General features: G+C 36.0%; 2 protein-coding genes across 2 annotated transcripts; both read left to right on the top strand.

Annotated features, from left to right (window-relative positions):
- The first annotated feature begins 11,015 nt into the window (after nucleotides 1-11,015).
- LOC121778703 (protein MICRORCHIDIA 6-like) lies at nucleotides 11,016-19,243 on the top strand. Its single transcript, XM_042176108.1, has 20 exons — nucleotides 11,016-11,263; nucleotides 12,406-12,651; nucleotides 12,854-12,928; nucleotides 13,027-13,061; nucleotides 13,368-13,446; nucleotides 13,564-13,653; nucleotides 13,719-13,794; nucleotides 15,160-15,238; nucleotides 15,765-15,893; nucleotides 16,009-16,107; nucleotides 16,255-16,356; nucleotides 16,469-16,606; nucleotides 16,733-16,825; nucleotides 17,312-17,363; nucleotides 17,453-17,564; nucleotides 17,657-17,883; nucleotides 17,994-18,109; nucleotides 18,288-18,370; nucleotides 18,494-18,536; nucleotides 18,677-19,243. The coding sequence occupies exons 2-20, from the start codon at nucleotides 12,414-12,416 to the stop codon at nucleotides 18,797-18,799; spliced, it is 1,989 nt and encodes a 662-aa protein (XP_042032042.1). The 5' UTR covers nucleotides 11,016-11,263; nucleotides 12,406-12,413; the 3' UTR covers nucleotides 18,800-19,243.
- A 714-nt stretch (nucleotides 19,244-19,957) lies between these two features.
- LOC121779055 lies at nucleotides 19,958-21,782 on the top strand. The gene is made up of 2 exons (XM_042176404.1): nucleotides 19,958-20,485; nucleotides 21,777-21,782. Exons 1-2 carry the CDS (start codon nucleotides 19,958-19,960, stop codon nucleotides 21,780-21,782), a joined length of 534 nt encoding a protein of 177 aa, XP_042032338.1.
- The last annotated feature ends 4,997 nt before the right edge of the window (nucleotides 21,783-26,779 follow it).

The raw sequence follows: 26,779 nt of genomic DNA, 5'->3' as shown, positions 1-26,779 counted from the left end.
TTCAATATTTAAAGGATTAAAGAAACTGAATAATCAACAAAATCAGAAGTAAAACTTCTTAATAATCGAATGAGTAAAGGCCGAATGAGTAAAGACCAAAATTGGTCCTGAACATATGTCCATTTTATGATTTTGGTCCTATATTTTATCTTTTTAATTTTTGCATCCTGAACATTTCAACTCAGATCACAATTAGTCATACACTAACTGTTACGTTAGTTTTTAACGGTCAACGGGTTTAATCCTGATTTTGACTAAATTAAACTGTTAATTATGATTTTTACTCCCTAATTACTTAATTATATCCTGAAATTGGATACCACCCACCACAAGTATCCATAATCCACAAAATTACCATGTTGACTCATTCTAATTTGAAAATAAATTAAATAAATACTTTATATTCCTAGAAAATTAAAAAAAAACACAAGTTTAACCTTAAATTGGCCTCTGTTTCTGTCTATCACATACACATACATTCTCTCTCAATAGCGACCTTAACCCTCCCGCTCTATCTCTCCTTCTTGGTCGCCACCGCCTCGGCCCGCCCCTGCAAAACTCTCTTCTATTTCTCCGCCACCACCACCGATTACCCTTCTAATTCCCTCTATTCAAACCCTAACGATCCCAATTATGCCCTAATCGCAAATCCCCAATACATTACCCTAATGTTCACCACCTCCACCACCACCGTCTCTCCCCAATTCAATGATATCTCCCAATTGTTGCTGTCCGAATTCCCGCTAAATTTCTACTCCTCCGTCTCCAACTCCGTCCGCGATAACACCATGGACATCCTGAGCGTCGTCGGAGCGCTGCTCTTCTGTGTTGGATGCAGGGCCGTCACCACCGCGGTCATGATCTCCTTATGCTTTGGTGTAACGCCCGTACTTTTTAAGTACTAATTTAATATATCTTGTTTTAATAAAAAGAAATTTTTGTCGTTATTCTTTGCCTCTCGTTTTGTTGTTATAAAGTATAGTATTTGTGGTACTTGGAACAACACCAAGGTTTTTTTTTAAGGTTTACGAACTTTAATTAGTGATCAAGAATGTAATATAATAATAATACACTTGGAAATTCTCAAATGATGAATTAGAGTCCAAATGTTTATTTAAAATGGCTTTGGGCCATAATAATCAACAAGTCCAACCAATTAATAATTATACAAACTTTGGCTTACAATTAATTAGGAGCCCAAATCTTTCCAAACAAATGGGAGCAAGCCCAAGAAGCTCTTCTTCTTTTCTTTCTCTCCCTCATGGTCGACGCCCCTTCAAGTGGAGACCCTCCAGTTCCACTTCTTCACCTTCCACCTCCCACATTTAATTCTACAAAACTAAGAGTCACCCATGTTATAACCTATGTTCATTCATCTTCCTCCCTATCCTACCACTTCAACTTTTCAAGCAAAAGAAAAAAAGGGGGGTGGGAGCCGAGAGGGAGAGTGTCGAGAAGAAGGGGGAGAAATTACTACCATCCTTTGTGTTTTCACAATCAAGTTCAACCATTTTAAGGTTGTTCGCACGCTCGTTAAAGTTGGATCGAGATGTTGTTAAGGAAACTACTAAGCTTTTGAGGTGGGCTTTATTACTTAAACTCTTTTATTTGCAATGATATGTATATGGTGAGATAAGGATGGTTTAAATGTTATGTCATGCCGTATTTTATGTTTTGAATTGCCTATCTGATTGTCTACTAGGATAATGTCCTACTAGACTTTGATGGTTAACGAATTCGGGTCTGACTAGGGAGTGAGTCCCTACTCAGACTAGTGCACTGATGGGGATCGTGAGCCGTCCTTTGTAGTCGGCCGGTCCAGTGATCGAGTTTGTGGCCACATTCTCGTTTCACATGATAGTTCAGATATGGTACATGATGGAGGATGACGATGATGTTTGCATGCGCATGCACTTTTTTTATGGAAATGATTTTAGTGTTTCTCGGCATTTTTAAAGTAAAACCCGAGTTTCACTCAACGGTGGCTTGACATAATTTTATTGATAAAATATATTTTTGGGTATGAGTTCACTGAGTGCATCAAGTACTCAGCCCCTGCATGTGTTTTCCCTATGTGCAGGTTGAGCGTTGACGAGGACGGAGGATGTTGAGCATTTGGACAAAGACAGTATTCAATAAATGCTCCGGTTGCTATTGTGTCTTCATACATAGTAGTAGCCAACTCTCAAATGCTTCCGCTATGCCAAGTTTAAACTCTTATGTTTTCTTTAATCTGTTGGACTATTTTCGTACAAACTTTGTTGCTTTCGTGTTTGCAGACTATGATTTGTAATAAAGTTTCATCTTTTGGATCTATATGTTGAACCCCTTGATTGTTTCCCCTTTCTTCCCCGCTTCTTAATTCCCCCATTAGTCGCGACCCACCGTACTTTCTATCCTCAGGAAGTGCGGTCGTGACAGAATGGAATCAGAGCAATTTTTCCTTCCGCTCTGGACCGAGAGTCTTTTATTCAATCTAGTCTAGACTCGTTTCGCTAGACTAAAAGAGTATACATTGAAGGCTCAACATTTCGTCTCGCCGCGCTCAACAAGAAAGAAGGTAAAATGTTTTGAAACGAGGCATGTTGGATGTGATGATGAATGGGATATGATTGAGATGTAGACTTCAAAGGCCTTAGATGTAGGCTAATTGTATACGCGCAGACTATACTTTTTTTAAGGCAATATATGTATCGATGGAACGAATGAGGCTTAGAAAAGAGCGAATTCCAAGTGGTGAAAATTTGGGATAATTGTACTAACGTGTATGATACTCAGAATGCCTCCAAGACGCGCACCAGTTCATAACTAAAACGAGGCCAACAATGAAACCCAGAGTAGTGTGGGACCTGAGGGACAACCACCACCACCGCCACCGCAACTAGAACGAAACATCGAAAAGGAATTTCGAAAAGAATGCTCTCCGGTGTTTGATGGAATGGGAGATCCGGCCAAGGCTGAAACATGGATACGTGCCATAGAGCGCATATTTAAATTCCTAAGGTGCACCGATCAGGAACGTCTATCTTGCGTGATCTACCAGCTCACTGGGTCCGCAGAGTATTGGTGGGAGACCAAGCAGCGAACGATGTCGCGGGAACAACTGGACGCCCTAACTTGGGAAGACTTCAAGGAGCAATTATATGATAAGTACATTCCGAGGAGTTACCGTAAGGCTAAGGTGGCCGAATTCTACAATCTGAAGCAAGGGCGGATGACAGTGACTGAATATGACCGTGCCCTATGCGATATGTCCCGATATGCACCAGAGCAAGTGAATACTGATGAGAAAATGGCAGAGAAATTTTGTGCTGGTCTGAGGCACGAAATAAGAATGGTCATGCCGTGGAAGGTTCTCGTATGCCGAATCACTGTCTCGTGCTTTGGATGTGGAGGAAGCAATGCCACGAGAAAGGACAACAACGCCTACTACCCCAACACCACCTACACCACAACAAAATTTCCGCGAGAAGAGAAAGTGGGATGGGAACCGAGAATCCTTCGACAACAAAAGGTTCCAAGGTACCCCAAACTCTGCACGGGGCAAAGGAAAACAAGCTACTCCCTACCAAGGTGGAGAGTACCGTCAGAGAGCGCCTCCCTGCGCCAAGTGCCAGAAGAATCATTGGGGTGAATGCAGAATTGGAACTAATGTATGCTACAAATGTGGTGGAGATGGACCTTCCCCAAAACTTTCGGTTTTTGAAATAGTGAACGAAGCTTAGTAGAAGGATGAGTTGTGATACCCTAGCACAATTCATACTTCAGTAGGACGAGTCGCCTAAGTTTTGCTCATGAGGTACAAACGTGGATTACTAACACTAGGGGCGTCAATCCTAGATCCGTAACTCCTTAAAACTTCTAAGACCCTTGAAAAGTCCCCACTCTCAACTAACAGCGCCGTTTTAAGGGGAGTTACTTGTAGTGTATGCTAAGTAGATCTAACAGCGCCAATTATGTAGCAAGTTATATTAAATCATCACAGAATGTGTCACTCAAACGTGAAGCAATTATCCAACACTTAGAGAAGAAATGAAGTAAGAACAAAACGGATACCAAAATCTGGAATTATATAAACCAATAAAAGTTACTAACACATCCAAAGAAGTCTTATAGTTTAGCTACTTATAGACAAATAGCAAAAACTACAAATTAAAGTACAAAACATAAAGAAAAAGCAAACAAAACCCATGGATGAATTGTTGTGCAATCTTTAGTCTTCTCTTGCCTTGGTCCAATCTCCAAGAATGGTGATGGAATGATGGATGGATGAATTAGGGTTGGAGAATGGAGGGAGGAGCCATGAAGGCTGCCCTTTTGGGGGCTATGAATTGGTGCATATTATGAATTAGGTTTATGGGGGTATTTATAGGCTTTGAAAAGGATTTAAACTTGGTAAAAAGTTTCTTCTAAGCAATAGCAAATATGTAATTTTCATGCCCCATAGGTTAAGGAAAAGATTTGGCTTCACAAGATTATGTCTTCTTTCCTTCTTTGAATTTCCGCCTAAAATTCTGCACTTGACAGCTTTGCGCAACTTTGGTAGAACGGCCATAAATATCTCCACAAAACTACGATGGAGATGATCAAGCTACCAACGCGAAGCTCTTTCAAAGACAAAGAGAATGGTATGTATCACGCCCTGATCGGACTTCAGAATTGCCGGCAGTATGAGTTTTAACAGAGGCTATCGTGCGAGACCGGGCCCAACTGGCACTGGAGAGAGTCAGAACGTTCTGGAGTGGTTTTTAGCAACCGTTGGCATGCACCAGCGGTCCGCTGGGTTTCCTTGTGCTCCAACTTCCGAACTTTGATGTTTTTATGTCCTTTTTTAGTTCTATTTTGCACATTTCTCACAAAACACGTCAAAATACCAAAATGGATAAAATATGCAAATAATGGACATGTAATGTAACTTTGACACTCAAAACGGACCAGGACCAAATAAAGACCTTAAAATAGTGCAAAATCCGAGCGTATCAATAATATTTGAGAGTTTTACTTGGTTCATTAAGTGTAAGGGTTTTGAAGAAAGATTCAAGAGAAGATCAAGACTACAAAGGATTCTAGTTTTATTTGTTTAGTCTTAATGTTTTCTTTGTTTTCCCTAAGAACTATGTTTTTAGATTATTCTATCATGCGTAACTAAATTCATAGAATTCTAGGGATGTGTTAGTAACGACTTTGGTTATATAGTTTCTATTTATTCAATATCTGTTTTATTCATTACTCGTTTCTATTCTAAGTGTTGGATAATTGCTTCACATTTGAGTGACACATTCTGTGATGATCTATTGACTTGCTACATAATCGTGAGAGGAGATTGACGAGTTAGAAGAGCTTAGTTGACACTACAATTAGCTTCCTTTAAAACAACACTGTGAATTGAAAATGAGGACATCTTGACGGTCTTAGGACACTATAATTAGCTACAATCTAGGATTTACAACCCTAGTGTATGTAATCTACGCTTGTGCCATTTGGGCAAAACTTATGTGACTTGAATAAGTGAAGTATGAACTGTGATAGGGTGTTGTAGTTGGAATCTGTATAACCGTAACTGTGAAAGCACATCCCTTGAATTCCATTATCTCATATGTTTACTTCTCATTCAGTTGCTTTCATTGTTTTTACAAGTTTTTATTTTCATTCCCAAATCTTTCATTTCTCCAAATAGTAGAAGACTCTTAGTAGAAGGTAGACAATTTATGTCTGTTTTCCCCATGTTCGATATTCAGTACTGATCTTTAGCTATACTATATATACTCTGTATACTTGTAGGTTTATTTAGTGCTAATAAAAAAAATTGAAAAAGAAAATAAGACGTTTGAATATTTTCTTGAACTTAAACACTAAATCAATGTGGATGGATTTAGAGTTTCTACATTTTATAATATGTATGTAATTGACTATACACTATTTACGAGTGTATTAGATGTTGACAATTTACATCGAAGTTTTTCCCAATTTTATAAAATTGTGAATATGACAAATTAAAATTAAAATTATCATTATTCTCTTTAATTTTACATAAACAAATAGAATTATGCATAGAATTTTATTATGTATTTCAAAATTTAATGATCTCAATCATAATTTATACTTGAAAAAATTAAATATAAATAATGCACATATGAAATATTTGTCAATGATTCCCACAAATGATGTACATACATAAACATATACTAGTATTGTATTAAATAAGATGACAATAAATTACTTTGATTGCTTCATTTGTATGGCAATGTTTTACTCAACTTAAGTCAAAGTCAAAGTCAATCAAATCATAAAATAAATAAGATTTTGATTTAATGTCACTAGCTTACACAACATCTCTACTTATAGATATATTTGTATGGCAATGTTTTACTCGGCATTTTTAAAGTAAAACCTGAGTTTCACTCAACGGTGGCTTGACATAATTTTATTGATAAAATATATTTTTGGGCATGAGTTCACTGAGTGCATCAAGTACTCAGTCCCTGCATGTGTTTTCCCTATGTACAGGTTGAGCGTTGACGAGGACCGAGGATGTTGAGCATTTGGACAAAGACAGTATTCAATAAATGTTCCGGTTGCTATTGTGTCTTCATACATAGTAGTAGCCAACTCTCAAATGCTTCCGCTATGCCAAGTTTAAACTATTATGTTTTCTTTAATCTGTTGGACTATTTTCGTACAAACTTTGTTGCTTTCGTGTTTGCAGACTATGATTTGTAATAAAGTTTCATCTTTTGGATCTATATGTCGAACCCCTTGATTGTTTCCCCTTGCTCTGATACCATTCGGCGTCACCGGATCACGTGCCACGCCGAGAGGCTCCATATGGCCGACACTGTTGTGAGGCAGTTGGTAGGGAGGCGATGGTGGCTGGAGGGGCTGGTAAGGCGACTGTGCAGCGGTGTATAGCAGAGGCCCGTCTGGTGGGTCAGGTTCGGGTCGCGGGTAGGACACCGAAGAGGGCCTTGGCACACTAATGGGAGGCGCTGGGATCGGGCGCCGAGTCTGGATAGGAGTATCCAAATTGCACGTTCTGGCTCTGGAGGTACCAACACCATGTGGGGCTCGACATGGGCAGTGGCGAGAGGAACGGTCTATTGAACTGGCGATGGACGTAGTCAGTGTAGGTGTATGACATGATGGCGGAAATATGGAGGATGAGTGATAAGTCGTATTCTAGGCCTAGGTTACGGGTCAGTATGATGTGCATAATTGAATTATATCTGCAAAACTAGTTGCTTAAGCGTGCAGGGTAAGCGTTCTAGCCAGTAGGCAGAGTTTCAGACACTTCAAGTGAAAAGGGCGTCAGGACGATTACGTACTGACCAGTATACATGCAAAAATGGCTCGAGATGGAGAAGGAGGATAGCTGGGACTGCTCAATCACAATTAAGGGCAAAGAAGTCATCTCACTGCAAGGTCTTACCCTAAAAATCAAGGGTAAGCCTCCCTATAAAAGGAAGCCACTTGGAGAGAGAATCATCATCATCACTCTTAGGTAGAATTCTCTCGGAGTTCAGTCCTTCAGCCCAGTCCAGAATCTCGTTCCTCGCCACTGCCATGGTCACTTGAAGATTTAGATGTTCCCAGAGTTCCAAACCTTCCTTCCAGCCAGCCAGATCTTAGTTTAGAAGTTTCATCGCCCGAAGTGGCAAAACAATCTTTTATTCGCTTTCGTAGTTTAATTTACTTGCTTTCCTTACGTTGGATCTTTGTTGCTTTTGGATATTTTCTGTTTTTGAAGTACTTGTGGAAGATCCGAACGTGTTTATGATATGAAGTTGATTTCCGTTTCAGTTATGGTGTTGATTTCTTTTCCTTCTTATTCCGCCTAGTTAGCTTAGATCTAAGGTTCCTTGGTGTTTAAGTGTTGAAACTTTCCTTTCTTTGTTTCCGTCAAAATTCCTTTAGTTGAACGTGGAACTATTGATCGTGAGTGAATCGCTGCATGTGAAGTCTTGTTTGAGTTCGTTTTCGTTTTCCTGCTGACCAGTACGCGGAGTTGCATTTTCTGTGTTTTGATTTCAGATTTGGTGTTCTTATTTGTAGATCTGTGTTCGTGAATCGATAAACTGTGTTTCCGTGTTGAATCTGGAATTATCTTCTGATTTTAGTTTGTGTTGTTGAAGAAGATGATGTCCATGTCAAATGTTGGGGACCAATTTGCTTTTTAGATGCTTTTTGCTTTTGTCCTTTACTTTTAGTTATAACCTACAGATCTGTCAGCCTAGTCACCATGACTACCACTACCCTCTGAATATTCTGTCTAGCCCAAAATAGAATCTCGTACACAGCTGCACCCCTACACTTCTTTCCTCATTCTAGTCAGTAGGAAATTACCTCTAAGTTCTTGCCTAGGTAGAGACTCAACCCGAGCGTGGTAGCTAACCAAACCATCCAGAATATCACCACAATAGTTTTAACGCACCATCTCTGTGGGATTCGACCCTTACCACCACTATACTGATCAGTAGAAGTGGGTTGAGGAATTTTTGAAACTAGGGTCTAGGCTTAGTTAGGATCTCTATCCTGACCAGTAGGATATATTCTTGCTTGAACGACACCTAAGCGCCCTGAGAACACTCGTTTCAATGAGCTCTCAATGAAAGCACCAGATGATACGAGGGTACTCGTATCGGTTCCGGCAGCGCGAAGTCACCGGAGAAGGGTTAGGTTCGCTCGCGAGATCCTCCCATCAAATAGCCTAGGGTTCTCGGTCAATTAGGGTTTGACGAGATGAACTTGCGGAAAATAAAGTACAATAAAAGATAAAGTAACGATAAAGGATAAACTGAATTGATATTTCTTGAATTAATAATATGAAGATCTCCTACACATATTTATAATATGTGGGGATACAATAATATCCTACCAAAATCTAGTAAATCAAATATAATAATATCCTAAGCAAAAGATATGGAGAATCAATAACTAACTATGGAAAAGATAAGATAAATCAATGCTAAATGAATAATAAGATATGGAGATAATTTAGGAATATGCTCGTATCATGATGCAATAGCCGCCGGAGGCCCACGTCGCCGGATCTAGTGAAACAGATCCGATGAGCCGCCGCCTGCTCGAACCGCCGCCCGTCGTGCTCCCACTGGACTGGGGCTGTCACCAGAAGACGACCATGACCGGCCGTTGCCCCCAGCTCCTCCTTCGTCGAGGATCTCCGGTGGGCATGAAGTGTGGGTTATGAAACCCTACTTTCAAAATATTTTTTTGTTTTCTCGTTTCTCAATTGTAACAATCACTTATGTTCTTATAAAAAATATGCACGTTTAAACATCAAGCTTTTAACAATTTAAAATGATGATAAAACCACGCCATTGGGACGGAGAGAGTAACTTTCATTTTTATGATTCCATTTCTTTAATAAAGAACATGAGGTCGTCATTTTTATGATTTCATTTTTTTTCTATAGGAAATTTTTAATTAGAGTTTATTCAGACTTTTGATTAGTTTTATGTCAAGATTTATTTTTTCTATAAATAGTTGTTTGGATGATTTTAGATTTTCATGCAAGCATATTATTTTAATATTTATACGGTTTTTATAATAAATAAATGGAAGAAGTGAAAAGCTTTTGAAAAAATTAACATGTGAGAGAAATCAAAAAGATTCTTACTATAAATAAATGTAGGAAGTGAAAAGATTTTGAAAGAAAATTAAGGAAGTCAAAAAGGTTTTTTCAATTATTATGATATAAGGTTTTTATTTTTTATTTTTTTGATATTATCAATTTGATAATATCAGTATATTATTGCAGTGAAATAGATAAATAAATTAAATAATAATTTATATTTTCTATCTTCTATTAATAGATAATATACTCACTTTTATATATTTCTATGTGAATATTGTTTTATATAGTTATAATTTATATTTACTTTAATTCTAACCTTGTAAAATTGATATACATACTTTAATTTAATTTCAGTTTTTTTAATCACAAACAACGCTAGTGTATGGTAGTATTATTTGTGAATTTACTCATTTTTTCTTTATTTTGTAATAATGCAAAATTATTGTTGTGTACATATCTATTTATATTATGTTTATGACATATTGATATTCCTTAATATTTAAAATTTAGACTAATAAAAAAAATAATATTCGTGTATAGCACGGGTGTTACACTAGTTTATATAAAATCGAATCTTAAATTCAAGATTAGATTTAGGATATATTAAACCCTAATTCAAATACTCCCTCCGTTCCATGGTAGTGGAGTCATTTTGTCATTTTGGTACATTCCATAGTAGTTGAGTCATTTTCTTCTTTAGTAAAAGTCTACACATTCTTTTTCACTTATTTTATTTTCTCTTACATTATTCTCTCTTCATCTCTCTACCTTTTTCATTTCCTACTTTATTCTTCCTTTACTTAACTCACTTAACTCAATTTTTCTTAATTTCCATGCTGAAAAGAAATGTCTCTATTACTATAGAACGGATGGAGTATATCTTAAAGATTAGGCAGTTCTTATCTTGATAATACTTTTCTACTAAACATTCATTCACGAAAAATAGTTCCATTTTGTCATATTGAAATGCTCACAAAAAATAGTCTTATTTCTATAAATGGAATGTTTCTCTTTCATCCTTTACTTTTTTATATCTTTCATACATTATCCACTTTTTTTCCATGTCTCTCCTACTTTACCTATTTTTTTTATTTTCTTTTACTTTACCAATTTCTCATTAAAACTCGTGTTGTCCACAAATATTTTGTGAACCGAGGAAGTTTATCTAGACCAAATCTATAAGATTTGATTTTAACTCTATCTTTTAGATTTGATTAAAGATTTATTCAAATTAATTAGGATAAATCAAATCTTAAATACAAGTTTTATGATTTATCCTCTCCTAGTTCACATTTATTTATATACGAGAAGAAATTATTATTAATTGAAATTGTTGACCGACTATGAAAGTGGCAAACTGGCAATTCAATTTATAAGTACAAAGGCACTCTTTCCATTTCAATTCAAAACAGATTGCATATTTCGAAATATTTCAGCTCAATCTGGCGGCAGCACCTCTTCTTCTCCCGCTCGAAGCTCGAATTTTTGCCTACAAAATAAAAAGCTTTAAGAGCTCTTTTAATTGCACCAGAAGCCTTCGGAAAAAATAAAATCAAAGAGGATTCCACTTTGGTTAGGGAACTTCATTTTGGAGGATCCTAACCTTCAGTTGTTGGTGCTGAATTTGGGAAGAAGTTCTTCCATTATTTCCGAATTAAATCCAGCTTCGAGGTATTGCTACATGGCCTCAGTTAATCTTCTCATTGCTTCAATGTTTATTTTTGGTTGCTAATTTGTTGTCGATTTTATCAAAATTGCTTTGTCGATTGTTTGTAGCTCTGACCTATATATATTTCCACCCAAACAAGTAATATCATAATTTTATTTTCAGTATTATCCAGCTATTTTTTTCCTGTTTGTTAAACAATATTGTTGGGCATGCTTCTTCCTCCTTGCTTAGCTAATGATGCACTCGGTTAAGATTGTCAACGCAGTGTAGTTCACAGTATCTGTATTTATTGAGAATTAGCTTTATGTAGCTTTTAGGGGCTCTAGGTTGGAGATTCATTTTGTGGCATTATACTAATGTTGTCCTTATGTAGCTGAGTTGTATTCCTTTTTAGATTGTCCCACTGCAGCCGAGTCATTACTTCTCTCATTTTGTTCAAAGGGGCTAAAGCACCTTCAACAATAGGAAATAAAGATTGGGACTTTGACATTCATGTGTTATCTAAAGGATTTCCAAACGTGTGAACTATTGAATGGTATGTTGTGAAATTCAGAATGTAGAGAGTTCAGAATTTGGGGAATTATACCTTCGGTGAAAAGAATTTGCCAACAAACAGGGAAATTGAAATCACGATCCTCTCAGGTTTCAAACTTGTTGGAAGGAAGAAACTGCAGTGGCTTTCAACTAAATAAAAGAATTGGGCTAGCAAAAAGAATTATTTCCTAGGCCCATATGTAAATTCCTTTTCCATCGTCGAAATCACATGTCTCGTTCTTTGGTTTTCCATTCGCATCTTTCTCATTGGTCGTAAGTCGAGTCCTTCAAACGTATAAAGAACTTGAGTTTTTAAAAATTTGGTTGTACAAATGACGTCTTTGAGAACAAATAAAAAGATAGAAAAAGTCGGGGTGTTACAAATGTATAGAAATGTCTACGGCTATTTGTTTTTTCTTCCTAGTTTTCAAGTTAGATTGCATCCTGGTCTTCTTGCCATACTTTCTACGTCGGTTTAATTTTGTCATCTGATTCCCTTATTATTCTCTCCCTATAAGTCCTGCTTCACCTCATCAACTTACCCCGTTAGTAAATCTACAAATATTCATGGTACATTTGGTAACTGATTGATTTGTGTTTCATTTTCCAGTCTCTAAGATGAGTTCCATGAACTTAAATACCAACCACGGTCATGGAAAGCTTGGCATGAAAGCTGTTAAATCGGAGCAACATATCGGAAGATTGACTGTTCTAAGGGCTTCTAACAATGAGTGCTCTCCAATTGATGATTCAGGCTTTTGCTCGACATCGTCAATGTCTCCAGCCCCTATTTGTCGACAGTTCTGGAGAGCTGGAGACTATGAGGACAGGCTTATTTCTAAGCCAGCATGTCAAAGTACTTTTCCATCTGAATTTTAAGTTGGTCTTAATTTTAAATCGTCATAACACTAAAATGTGAACTGCAAAAGGTTTCAAACTTGTGCAGTTGCATGCATAGTTAGGGTGTAATAGCCCATGAATGTCATTGAATTTGAAGATAATGTAGTCTTTTTTGTCACCTTTACATGGTAATCATGGATTCTTTATTCAATTGGCAGATCGCACAGGCTATCTTCATATTCACCCCAAATTTCTTCACTCTAATGCCACTTCTCACAAGTGGGCCTTTGGTGGTATGCATCTTTGATATAGTTCCCTATATTGGCCTAATTATATCATATTGAGCATCTTACATATTCTCATTCCTCTTATACCTGTGCCATGTTACCAGCTGTGGCAGAACTGCTTGATAATTCCATTGATGAGGTAATCTTTTACCTATCATTATTTTAGTTTTGGTCAATATAAATCTTATCTTTATATTGTCGTCTTTTGTTTAGGATGGTAACTAGAAACCTCTAAACTATATTATTGGTTCTGCAGAGAGAAAGATTAAGCATCCTCAGTGTAGGACTCTAGGTTCTGAATTAATTTGACCTGCTATATTTAGTTTGATCGGCACTCAGCAGACATAGAATATGATCTTCACTTATGAAATATATCTTCTACTGTTTTCACAAGTAATATTTGTATTTATATTGTTCTTGTATTCCATGTCTCATTTATGGATAGATACAAAATGGGGCCACCTTTGTTGTCGTGGATAAGACCTCAAATCCCAGGGATGGAACTACAGCTTTGTTAATTCAAGGTATTTAATATCTCAAACTCAGACTTGTGAAAATAATAATAATTCGATGTCTAAGTTCACACCTTGCCCTTGATAAGTATGAGTGATACGTCAATGTCATTTTACCTCTCTTATTAGATAATGGTGGTGGAATGAACCCTGAAGCAATGCGGCGTTGCATTAGTTTTGGGTTTTCTGATAAGCATTCAAAAACTGCAATAGGACAGTGTGAGTATAAAAATTTATTTTATTTCTTCACTTTGAAAGTAAGATGTTGACTTGAAGCTTTTCAGATGGAAATGGGTTTAAGACCAGTTCTATGAGACTCGGGGCTGATGTTGTGGTCTTCAGCCGCTCCATGGTGGACAGGTTTCTTTACTTTCTTTGTTTAAAAGTTATTTTTATTATATCTCTACATGGACACTCTTCATTTGTCGGTTTATTTGTCCAAAAAATTTCGCTTACACTTTTTGTATATATGTATATTTGTTTTTTTTCTACCCTTGAAACAGATCTTATGGATACTACTAGTTTCTGAAGGGATTGGATCTAGTCTACTCCGTTATCTAGATACAAGTTTCTAGGAAATGGTGTTAGGAGTCTAATTTTAATATACTGCCCATTTATTAGATAATGAAAAATCAAACCAACGAGAAAAATGGATGCAAGTCTTTCCTAAGACTCAGCACAGTTAAACTTAGACTAAAGTCTAATTTTGGTCCCTTACATTTGCCCTAAAATTCTTTTTGGTCCCATACATTAAGTTTGTGACCTTTTGGTCCCTAACATATTGTTTTGGTACCTTTTGGTCCCAAACAAGGTCACAAACTTAATGTATGAGACCCGAAAAGAATTTTATGAAAAATATATGTGACCAAAATTGGACTTTAGTCCTAGATTATAATTAAGTTATTAAATTGATTAAACATTTTGACTGTTGATTTTAACAGAAAATGGTTATTTTGGACCAAAACAATATGTTTGGGACCAAAAGCTACCAAAACAATATGTTAGGGACCAAAATGTCACAAACTTAATGTATGGGACGAAAAATAATTTTAGGGCAAATGTAAGGGACCAAAATTGGATTTTAGTCTTAAACTTAAAACTAAAAATACAATTCAAATACTTCATTAAACAGATAGAAAAATTGCATTGAAGTTGGTTTTTTTCAGATACACTCAACCATCCTGAGACACTGTCACAATCTTCTCTTTAGATTCTTCTTGATCCTCACTGATTTGTTAGGGTAAAGGTGGATGAACAAAACGAAAGTAACAAAAGGTATATGAAAACAGAAATAAATGACTGAAATATACAACTGAAAACGGATTCTCAAAGAGGCCAATAATCCCACATGATAATCCTTTAAAACCTCAAGGAAGGATATATAAGGATACATTATGAAGTCTCAAACTTGGAAATAAAGTAATCGTAGAAGACTATTGACTCAAGACTGTTAAAGTAAAAGGTAAACTAGAAATAAACATTAATTTCAACCAAAACTAATCTTCAACCTAGCTTCCAGCTAGTGGTAATCTACCACAGTTTTTATTGTAAACTGTTAATTTTGTGGATGTATTTATTTATTTTTTGTTTAGTTTTCAATATTCAAATTGGTAAGTAATAAATTATTTAGAGAAGCTAGGATATGCCATCTCCCTGCATACTTGACATTGCAATCTTTGCTGGTTCTGACTATATGATTTGTTCACTATTTTTTTTCTCGACCAGGAAATCGACGCAAAGTGTAGGTTTGCTATCTTATACATTTTTAACGCAAACAGGCCAGGATAGAATAGTTGTCCCAATGGTGAGTGTTTAATTCCAGTTAAAAGTTGTACTACATAATATAAATGTTTAAAGGATTTCTAGTTGTAGAGATTTCTTTGGCAGAAAATTCGTTTGGAATTATATGTTTAGAAAATTAAATAATTTTCCTTTTATTGTCTTTAATGAATTGTGAAATGTATGTTAGAATTGTGAAAGATGTTTTTATTAAAACCCTTAGTTCAGGATTCAATATTGAAATAGCCATTAACTAAGAGTGATTATTCTGAAATTCAACATCAAAATCACTTTATAAGAAATATTTAGTTTCATTTCTACACTTGTATTTGTCTTTGGATGTCCTATAATCATACTGAAACTTTACCTGGCACAAACTGACAAACTTGGAAACAATTCGAAGACATAATTTTCTTTTTAACTTTCTCTATTATACATAAACATACTCCTTTATCAAGACTCCAATTGTATTACATTTTCTTCATGGTGCTTATTTTTCGGATTAATATGTGCTAAACCTACTTTAATGATCTGGTTCCTCTGCAATGCAGGTTGATTATGAGTTTGATTCACATACAAGTACATGGAATTCATTACACGATGAACAACATCTAAATAAAAATCTTTCCATCCTCTTAGAGTGGTCTCCGTTTATGACAGAAGCCGAACTTCTGAACCAAGTATGTAGAGTATCCAGGGAAATAATGCATCTCCATGTGTTTCATTGGTTAATACTTAATAGTATTACATCTTTAATGTTAAACCTGTTCATCTCCTTTTGTTTCTACCTTGCAGTTTGATGACATTGGCTCTCATGGTACCAAGATAATAGTCTACAATCTATGGCAGAATGATGATGGAAAATTGGAGCTCGATTTTGAGTCAGACCCAGAGGTTATTTGACTGCTACATTTTATGAATGGATTTATTGTTATGGTTTTGATAGAATTTATTGCAGTACAGTTCTCCTTTTTTTATTTGCATACTAGGTAATATTTTATATGATTTTCCTTGCATCCTCATTTGAGTTTTATATATCAGGATATTCGTATCTGTTGGGACACTAGAGAAAAAGCTAAATTTTCCTCTAAGATGAAAGCAAGCGAACAGCATCTTGCTAATCGTTTTAAGCATTCACTTCGCGTAAGTTTGTGCCAGATATTTGTATTTGCACAAATCTGTAAATACTTGCAAAAAGAAAAAAGAAAAAAAAAGTGTAAATACTTGCTGATACTTGGCCTTCTATTTTATGCAGGCATATTTATCTATTTTATACTTGCAATATCCTGGGAACTTTTGCATAGTATTGCGTGGACAAATTGTTGAGTATCATAACATTGGAAGTGATCTCAAATTTCCGCAATTCATACGGTACAAACCTCAAAATGTTGAGGTATGTTATTTTTTTCTTCAAACATGCATTTGAATGTTTAAATACAATTAACCAAGACTTCACCAGGAAAATGGTTTTCCATGGCCTTTTAACTGAGATATGGTATCCTAATTTTACTGATCGCAGGAATCGGTCATCACTACGATTGGCTTCCTGAAGGAAGCTCCAGCTGTGAATGTACATGGTTTTAATGTCTACCACAAGAATAGACTGATACTGGTGACTGCTTTTACTGAATTAATCAATCTTTAGATATTGTTCCTACCAGAAATAAAATTAAAATGAAAGCAAAGCTAGTGTGAGTTCTTCGTGAAACAAATCAACCATTTTTGACTATTTCTTCTTTCTTATTTCCTCCACCCCCTTGGTAATTGCAACATTATATTCAAAGACCATGCCATTGTGTACTCAAATTTGAGACCTTTGGCCTCATGCGTTAACCACTCTACTGCTAGGCCAACACAATATTTCTTTTGTTTATTTCTGGCATTATATTATCTGTTAGGAAATTTGTGTTCACCCACCCATTTCTTTGCCAACAATCAGTCCTGAATCCCTCTAGACTTCTTATAAGTTACAAAGCCATTGCAATATTCTTAATTCTTCCCAAGTAAAGAAAAAGAAGAAATCAATGATAAAATAAAGAACTATTGTTATTTTTATCTACCCACATTTTGAACCCATTTTTGTTTCTCTTTGCTGCAGCCATTTTGGCATGTTGTAACCTTTTCTGACAGCAGAGGCAGAGGAGTTGTAGGTAAGAATTCCATATATTGCCATGTAAGTGTATATTTGTTCTCAAAATGTAAAAATTTGATGCTAAACAACTTCCTATTGGCATGACAGGGCTTTTGGAAGCAAACTTTGTTAAGCCTACTCACAATAAACAGGATTTTGAGAAAACTCCAGTCTTCCAAAAGCTTGAAACCCGTCTAAAAGAAATGACACAAGAATACTGGTTAGTGATCAATTTACAGGCTTTTTTATAAATTGCAACGAATATATTGTCCTGGATGGCTCATACCTTTGATGCTATAATTGCTTTGGCAGGGATTACCATTGTGGACTCATTGGCTATCAAGCTAAGAAAATCCCTCGAACAATGGCACATCAAGTTGTACCTAATCCTAAGTCAAATTGTGGACCTGGTATATATCAACCTGTCGTGCTGACTAGAGACTCCTCAAGTGCTTTTGGTGTAAGAGCATCATCGGCAGCTGGAGTTAAAAAAGATGCATCTGGAATCTCCTTGCCGTCCTTCCATAAGAGCACAGAGGGTAAGAACTCAGAATATATTGATGTCTGAGCCTTCGTCATATATTCGAATCTCATTACTGAAGTACTCCTGCTATGGTAAAAAAACTCATTGTGAACTGACATTGCACAGAAGCAGCTCTCAAAAGGAAAAGACATGAGCAAGTTGTGGAGACTGGAAGGGCAAATAGGATGGGAGGCACAAGGGTGAGATCTGTTGATAATGCTCACAGTGGAGATGTACAACAGGTGCTTTCATCATTTATGATCTTTTGTAACAACTTGTAGAACCTATATTAGACCATATCAGTGCAGTTTGGTCCTTGAATGCGATTAGATATCTTTAATTGCTTTGTGTTTCATATTTCCATAACAAAGCCTTCCTGGCTTGTAAAACTTGATGCTATCTGTTATTTCCTCGATGCAGCGTGCTATTTATCCTGCCAGGGCGTTCCAAGTAGACGAAGAAGCCGCTAAGATAATTCAAGATAACCGAAACCTCTGCGCCCGGTAAGTCTTCTATCATAGATCTAATGTATTTGTTGTGACGTCCAAGGCGACTTTGAATTCCATCACATAATCAATGGTATATCAAATTATGTGGTTGTGAGTTCAGCATTCTGTGTATCTCAGGTTCAAAGAATATGAGGGGATAGACAAAGAACTCAATCTTAAGGTACTTTTGTTTTGTAATTTTGACATTTTGAATATTTGTTTAATCCTTTTGGTTTGTTGTGGATATGAAATTGCAGGGTTATGCGTTTTCTTTATTTGTAAAATTAGATATCAACTTAATTTTTTTGCTTGTCTATGCAGATTACAAAACTCAAGGCAGAAATAGAAGAAGCACGTCGCGAGTATGCTCGGATGCTTCTAGAATCCAAAGTGTTGGAGAAAGTGAAAAGGGGGAAGGGAAACAGGGAACAGGGACATGTCTGATCATTTTGCTGATATTTTTGCTTGTCTATTTATAGGAACTAATCCAATAGGTGAGGTCCAGTCCAATCTCCATCTTAATACTCCTTCCGTCTCACTCAAGATGTCCACATTCTCGAGTGGGTGGACATCTTGAAGGAAGAGTACTCAGTAAATAGGAGGCTTGGTGAAAGAATGAGCTCTAGTCTCCATCCTTGTAATTTTTGTGAGAGAATGAAAATCAGTCTCCCACAGTTGGAGGATTTCGAAAATTGCACCATCTCAATACTTGGGTGTTTCTCTCTTTTCATGTCCAAGTTTTATTAGTATGATAGGATTTCTGCCACACAAAAGAATATATTTGACAGATCAAAAGATTCGAAGAGAAATCGCAAGTCCAGCCAATCTTTGTAGAATCTAAATTTATAAGTAGTAATTCAATTTATAGAATTCTTGTATATTCTTTTATATGAATTAATTGCATTTTTTGACATGCATTCAATGTCTTTATGTGAACTTATTAAGCTAAATAATCACTTAAATGTATTAGTATTTTCTTATTTATTAGTTTTCAAAATCTACTGTTGCAAATTCCATCATGTTTTTGCTTAGGGATATATCAAAGATTCTCGATTGGTGAAGATCTCATATGATAATTTCAAAATTTTTAAATTAATTCAAGAAATTAAATATAATCTACAATGTAACTTCACAAGCACAGCAGATCTGAAATAATTACTGTAGATTTTTATGCCTCCCTCTTCGAATCAGAATATACCTAGGTTTTGTAAGCATAATGTTTTTTTGGTTGTGTATCTGCGATCTATATCAAATTTAATTTTGGGAATTAACTTAAATTTTCGGAAGTCTTCTTATGAGAATTGGAGATCTTCAGAGTGTCCACAGTGGGGGAGCCGTGGCCCACGGCTCGGTGCGCGGCCCCCTACTGTAGAGAGCCGAGAGACGCGGCTGAGGGCCAAGAGCCGAGAGAGTGCCGCGGCCCTCCACGGCTGGGCCGCGATATAATTTTTTTTTTTTATTTTCGAAAATTATTTTATAAATATTACTTCCATTTCCATTTTTTTCCACTCCATTTTACACTTCCAATCCCCAATTCAAACACCACTCTTTCCAATCTTTCCAATCTATTTCAATTCAACTTTTGAATTATGGATTCCGACGATGAATAGTTCCAAGAAGTTACATCTGGAGCTCCAAAACCTTGTTGCAGCGGTGCAACGTGAAGCTGACGAGGCGGAGGCGGCGGCGGCGGCGGTCCCTCGGCCGTTCTATCATCGGCGGTATATCGACCGTGACCATGCGGGGGCTGACCGCCGGTTGATGGAAGACTACTTCAACGAGAACGCCCGTTATCCGCCAGAAATTTTCCGTCGGCGATTCAGAATGTCGCAAAATCTCTTCGTCCATATAGCGACCTGTTTGGCGCAGCGGTTCAAGTGCTTCAACTTGCGATATGATGCCACCGGCCGACCCGACTTGTCGACATACCAGAAGTGTACGGTGGCAATTAGGCAGCTTGCCTATGCTGGGCCCGCCGACATGTTCGACGAATACCTACAGATGGGCGAAACGACTGCCCTACAGACGTTGAGGCAGTTTTGTAGGGGCATTAAGGATATCTTCAAAGGGGAGTATCTACGGAAGCCAACGGCCGATGATTGCCAGCAACTGATTGATATGCACGGGACGGTACATCATTTTCCAGGGATGTTGGGGAGCATCGATTGCATGCACTGGGAGTGGCGGAACTGCCCGGTGGCTTGGAAGGGGCAGTTCACTTCTGGTTTCAAAGGCCGACATCCCACGATGATCCTGGAAGCCATTGCTGATTATCGCTTGCGAATCTGGCATGTGTATTTTGGGGTCGCTGGGTCGAACAACGAGATCAACGTTCTACGCTCGTCCCACCTGTTCAATGACGAGAGCCAGGGTGAGGGTCCGCAAGTTAGATTCATGGCCAACGGCACGCAGTACAACATGAGATACTATTTGGCCGATGGGATATACCCTCGCTAGCCCGTGTTTGTGAAGTCGATCCGACAACCCGTTGGGCCGAAGCAAACCTACTTCGCGAAAAAACATGAGGGTGCTAGGAAGGATGTTGAGCGAGCTTTTGGTGTCCTCCAAGCGCGATGGGCCATCATACGGTGCCCGGTTCGACAATGGCACGAAAATGATGTATCAGACATCATGACTGCATGTATCATATTGCACAATATGATAATAGCTGACGAAGGATTTGCTGCAGAGCGATGGACACCGGAAGATGGTGCTAGTTCGAGCTCGGGTATTGCCATGGAGCCCCTGCAGATGGGTGTACCACGTACGAATGAATACTTGATCCAGCGGTACACCGATATGCGGAGCCAAATATCGCATACATCACTGCAGGCTGATATGGTTGAAGAGGTCTGGAACCGTAGAAGGAGCGCCACAGAGTGATATGGGTTTTCGGGTTGTTGTTTTTAAACTAGAAAACTTTCGTTGTATAATTTTCCTATTTTAATATAATACAACGAAGTTCTTGTTAAATTTTTTTTTAGGTTATGAATTTTTTTTTGATTCCAAATTATTTTATTTTAATTAAAATTATAAATATAATAAATTGTAGTCTAATAAAATTTATTGAACTTAAATTAAAAATATCATTTAAAAAAGCAATCAAATTATTTTTTTTTAGAGAGCCACATTTTGTGGCCCTCTTTGTTTTTGTTTAGTTTTGTTAATTTACCATTGCGGAGGGCCACAAGAGAGCCACAAATGGTGGCCGGGCCAACTTTGGTGGCCTTCAAGGGCCACCATTGTGGACACTCTCAATAAATATAAAGCAACACACCTATCAAACTTCTTTACACCACGGTGACACAACGAATCAACCTACATCTCCATTATACTATCTAATATCATCCTGTTGAGATTCATGTTTTTAAAAATTTCTCGATCTCTCTTTTTTATATCTATTTGTCTCCTACCTTTGCAGATATGAACCACGAACAAAAATGTTACAAGATCGTTGATTACACTTAAGACTCCATCATCCTCACAAATTAATTTCAAACCTCTAAGTCTTATTGATATAATATGTTAATTATTTTGTCTAGCATATTATTTATCTCTCGATTCCATAACTTACCACTTGATCATCTAATAGTTTGTCTTGTGTCTCTATTCGAATAGGGTAAAGGTTAAAAATCATCATCATCATCTTCAAATTGGGATAAGTCTGGACTATAGGATAAGTGCGGCCAACTTAGTGTAGCGTTAGAACTCTCCATTCTCCATTCCCCAACTGTTGAGCTGCTTTTCATATCCACCAACTTCCCTCACTTTGCCTCTAATCTTTGTATCTTTTGTACCAAAATATAATCAAAATACCAACTATAGACTAAAATATAAATCCTACGATTTACAATCACAATTCTAATCCTTAAAAACGTAGTATAAATTTATGTTTTACTATATCTTATACTATTCCATTAAATTTCTTCTAACTACTTTTTTTTTTTGCAAGTGCTCATACCACTAATTTTTTCTTCCATTCACTTTTTTAAATATTTGTGTAAGAAAGAAATAAGATTCTTATTATTCGTGTATGAAATGAGTATTGGACAATGTTGTTAACCAATAACTTTTGCTCTTTATTCTAACCAATTATCACATTTCCCTCTAAAATAACAATATTGTGAATAATCTCAAAACTCTCCTATTATGTTACTTTTGCTTTTTATTCAACCAATTATCACAAAAAGGAGTATTGGTATAGATTTACTCTGTAAATGATCGTGAATTTCCTAAAAGTCAATTACATGTGAAAGCTATATATTGTTTGGTATGTACTCAGCATAAGTTAGGTTTCGAATAATTTTTCTTGATAAATGTTGAGTTGTATACTTCAATAGAACAGGACCACACTGCATATATATGTATGATTGCTGCATAGAGCTGTCGACCTCCTTAGTATTGACCACACTATTTTTGTCATTGTATATAATATTAATAAATTCTCTTTTATGGTTGATATTTTACCTTTTACTGTTAGTACTATTTTTTAGAAAGATTAAAATATATTTTATGTAAATACTACTCCCTCCGTCTCACTTTTGGAGTCTTATTTGAGTTCGGCATGATTTTTAAAAAATGTAAAGGAAAGTTGGTGAAAAAAATAATGAAATGTGGGCCTTACTTTTATATAGTAGTTTTATAATAAAATGTAAGTTGAAAAATGTTAGTGGAATGTGTGGCCTATCACCATTTAAAGAATATTCCAACCGAGACTTTTAAAGCGGGACACCTAAAAATGGTCAACGGGGATTGCTAAAGCGGAACGGATGGAGTATATAAATACCTAATTTGTCTCTTTTAAAGTAATGACACACTTTACATTAACTCATTTTTCTTTTAGTACAATTTAAACTAATATTCCATAAAAATTAAATATGGAATGCTCTACTTTAAATGGAACGAAGGAGGTACTTATTTAGTCTCATTTGAAATCTGTCATTCAATTTCAAGAAAATAATGATGATCATTAATCATACAATTACTATTATTTAACTAATTACCCTTAAAATTGAATATTGTTTCTATTCATAATAAAGTATGAACTATTTTTTTAGTCCATTTCTAAAAAAATATGAAATATCTAATTTTGGAAATCTAATCACTATTAATAATATGGATTATACTATCCACTAACACTACTTCCACTACCTTTTTTCTTCGACTATTTTATTTTACCAATTATACATTAAAACTCATGCTTAACTAAACGTTTATACTTTTTCGGGATGAATGGAATATCATTTTTTGTTACCTGCACAATTTATGATTGAAGTGAAATCCTAAATAATTAAAAATTTATTGAAAAGCTAAAATTTCCATTTATAAACTAATTATAAGTTTATAGAAAATAGAAGAATTCGATCAAAATATATAAATTTTGAGACCTATCTCCTCTTTTACGAATTATAAATTTGCATCCATGAATTAAATTAAATCATAATTGATGGCCTCGTGATTCAAGTATACATAGATTTTGAAACAAAATAAAATGTACTTTAATCAGCCATTAAATATTCATAGTACTTCCTCCATTCCTCCATCCCTAAAAAGTACTCCTTCCATCCCACAAAAAATGTCATACTTATGGGATGACAAAGATTTTATTTTGTATGCTAAGGGCACGTTTGATTGCCCGGAGAGGGCAAGATGAGATAGGGTAGTCATATCGGGTTTTGTAAGATATGGCTGATAGTTCATAAGATAGCTTATCTCATTCTGGCGTTTGGTTGCCCTGAGATAATGTATAAGATAGCTTATACTGTTTTTGTTTTGCTATATGGAAACTATTGATAAGGAGCTCGATTGTCATCTTTGCCCTCAATACAATTTCATATTTCCAACTTGGTCCTCCAAGCCCTAATTCATCCCTACCAAAATCAGAAGAGGCCGCCTAAATTATATTCGCGCGCCATTCAATTCCATTTCACTCCCGAAGCGGAAAAGCTAGTTGCTGTAAAACAAGGCCAGCTCGACGAACTCCATTCCCAAACGTGCCTGCGCCGCCGCCGGGTATGTAGCTATTTACAACACCACTGTGACAAGCCATGTTATTCGATGTTTGTTGTCGGTGATTGCTTTGTGTTTGTGGATTGATTTGCTGATAGATTCAACATAAATCTCCTATACCTCATACCCAAAAGTCAACTAAAACGGAATCATCATTTTTAGGTTTATTGCTCTCACAATTAAAATTTCATTTTTGAGGTTTATTGCTCTATGTTCTGCGCGACATAACTAGTCCGTTTGGGAATCATCCTTTTTACATGATTAGCCTATTGTACTGTAATTGCCTGGGTTGATAGGGTTTCTAATGAATTATCAATGCCGAGTTCATGTACAGCTTGATTGATATGGCCTCACAACACATCGAAGGTAGCGACAACGATGGAAGCCCAGAGGGTAATAGTCTGTTAGGTTTTCATAGTTGCTATTCTATTGGAAATCAGAATTATATCCGACATTCAGTTATATTGTGTGTTTTCCGATGTTAGGTAGCAAGGATTTGGCCCCAAACAGGAACGCAAAATCTGACAGGTCGAGACGCATTTAGTCGGCTCATGAGAAAGATATCCTAATGACAACTTTAAAGGAGTTGGCAGCTAACGGATGGAAGTCCGACAATGGGTTTCGCAATGGTTACCTTGTTCGGGCGCGGGAGGCGATAAAGAGTGAATTTCCAAAGACCGATATACTGCCACACCCGCATATATACTCAAAAATAACTACTTGGAAGAGGAACTACGGATCACTTAAGATGATGCTTAACTACAACGACATTGGCTTCAATTCAGATGGTACCTACCGAATTGAATGTGATGACGAGCAATGGGTGCTATTTTGTAAGGTATGTATTATGTTATTCGAAACCATATTGCAAACTGAAATTTTGCGAGATGCACTTTAGTAGTTGATGATATAAGTTACAACATGACTTTATTTATAACCATCATTGAGTTAGTTCCATTTATATAAGTGTGTCTAATTGTTAATATTTGTTGTGAGATAAACTTTTTCCAAAAATATAATTGTGACATCTTCAATGGGAGAAACTAAAATGAAAAGTGAGGGAGTACGAACTATTTCCTTCTTAGACCGTCCATGAAAAGTATGAACTTTCTAATTTTGAAATAGTTAAACAACAAATTACCCCTACATATCATTTTATTTACAACTACTAATTTTGTGGAGCCCATTATCCACTAACACTACTTACACTATCATTTATCACTCTCTCTTAATTTACCAATTATAGATTAAAACTTGTGTCGAACCAAATGTTCATACTTTTCAAGGACAAAGGAAGTATTATTTTATAAATTTCGTAGAAAATGAATTTGAAATTCTACTATTGGTCTCTAAATCATAAACTTTGACCAAATCTTAGTAATTCACGCACTTTAAAATTGGTTTTAAATATAAAAAATTTTACATTTTGTTTGTTACTCCATGGCAGGTCATCACCGTATCAGACTTACTTATATGTTTTTTTATTCTATTTAATACTAATAAATCAATATATTTTTTTACGTGACCTTTTATCTTACTTCCCACATATGAAAAAAATGGTTTAATATATCATAAATATTTAACGGTTGCCTACGTAAAAGAAGATTTTTCCGCCAAAGATAATTTATTAAATAAAATGTAAATTTTAAGATATTTTACACTAATTTTAAAGTTTGTGATTGATGCACTATTTATTAGTACTAAAAATACTTGCAAGTATACAAGGTAGAGTTAGAATAGCTAAAGGTCAGTACCGGGATATCGAACACAGGGAATAAGATTGCAACTATCTATCATATACTAAGCATCATATACTATTGAGAGACACGTGATTTTTGGGTTGATCAATTAAACTAGATAGAAAGAAATAAACAAATAACAGAAAATAAAATAATTTAAATAATAAATAATACAAAGCAGGCTAAGGAATATAGAGTTTTAGGAATAACAATCAAAAGCTAATATCCAAAGGACTTCCTTGAATTACAGTCTCTAGAGTTACTAAGCTATCACAGATGTAAAACTATATCTTCTCCCGAAGCATACAATTTGTAGATTGCTACCTAGAACCGAAGTGTCCTTCCTAGAACTAAGGCAACAACTCCTAAAAGCTTCTAAGATAAATTTGCTTCATTCAAAGGCTCAAATCTCTCAGTTATGTTGCCACAGACGTCAACTTCTCCTCTTTCAATTTAAACTACTCACTTCTCAGTTCTTGTAGTAGAATCCACATGCATTTATAAGATGGTCAATCAAACATATGTATAAGCACAAGAGAAATTGAAATAACTACAAGAGCTAACAAGGAAAAACAATTGAATAAATAACTCAAAATCATAGCATGTTTACCAAAAATTCTACAAAAGATGTTTTCTACTCATAGACAATTAAAAACAACAAAAAGTACTAGACATG

The sequence above is a fragment of the Salvia splendens genome, chromosome 19 (assembly GCF_004379255.2).
Source record: "Salvia splendens isolate huo1 chromosome 19, SspV2, whole genome shotgun sequence".
NCBI classification, from domain to species: Eukaryota; Viridiplantae; Streptophyta; class Magnoliopsida; order Lamiales; family Lamiaceae; genus Salvia; species Salvia splendens.
This window is presented reverse-complemented; position numbering and strand designations above follow the sequence as displayed.

Excerpts from the sequence above, each read along its gene's own strand:
- LOC121778703 (XM_042176108.1), top strand. The coding sequence starts at position 12,414 with ATGAGTTCCATGAACTTAAATACCAACCACGGTCATGGAAAGCTTGGC. Across the intron at positions 13,062-13,367 it reads TTGATAATTCCATTGATGAG|ATACAAAATGGGGCCACCTT; the intron begins GTAATCTTTTAC and ends ATTTATGGATAG. Across the intron at positions 17,884-17,993 it reads CTTCCATAAGAGCACAGAGG|AAGCAGCTCTCAAAAGGAAA; the intron begins GTAAGAACTCAG and ends GACATTGCACAG.
- LOC121779055 (XM_042176404.1), top strand. The coding sequence starts at position 19,958 with ATGAATAGTTCCAAGAAGTTACATCTGGAGCTCCAAAACCTTGTTGCA.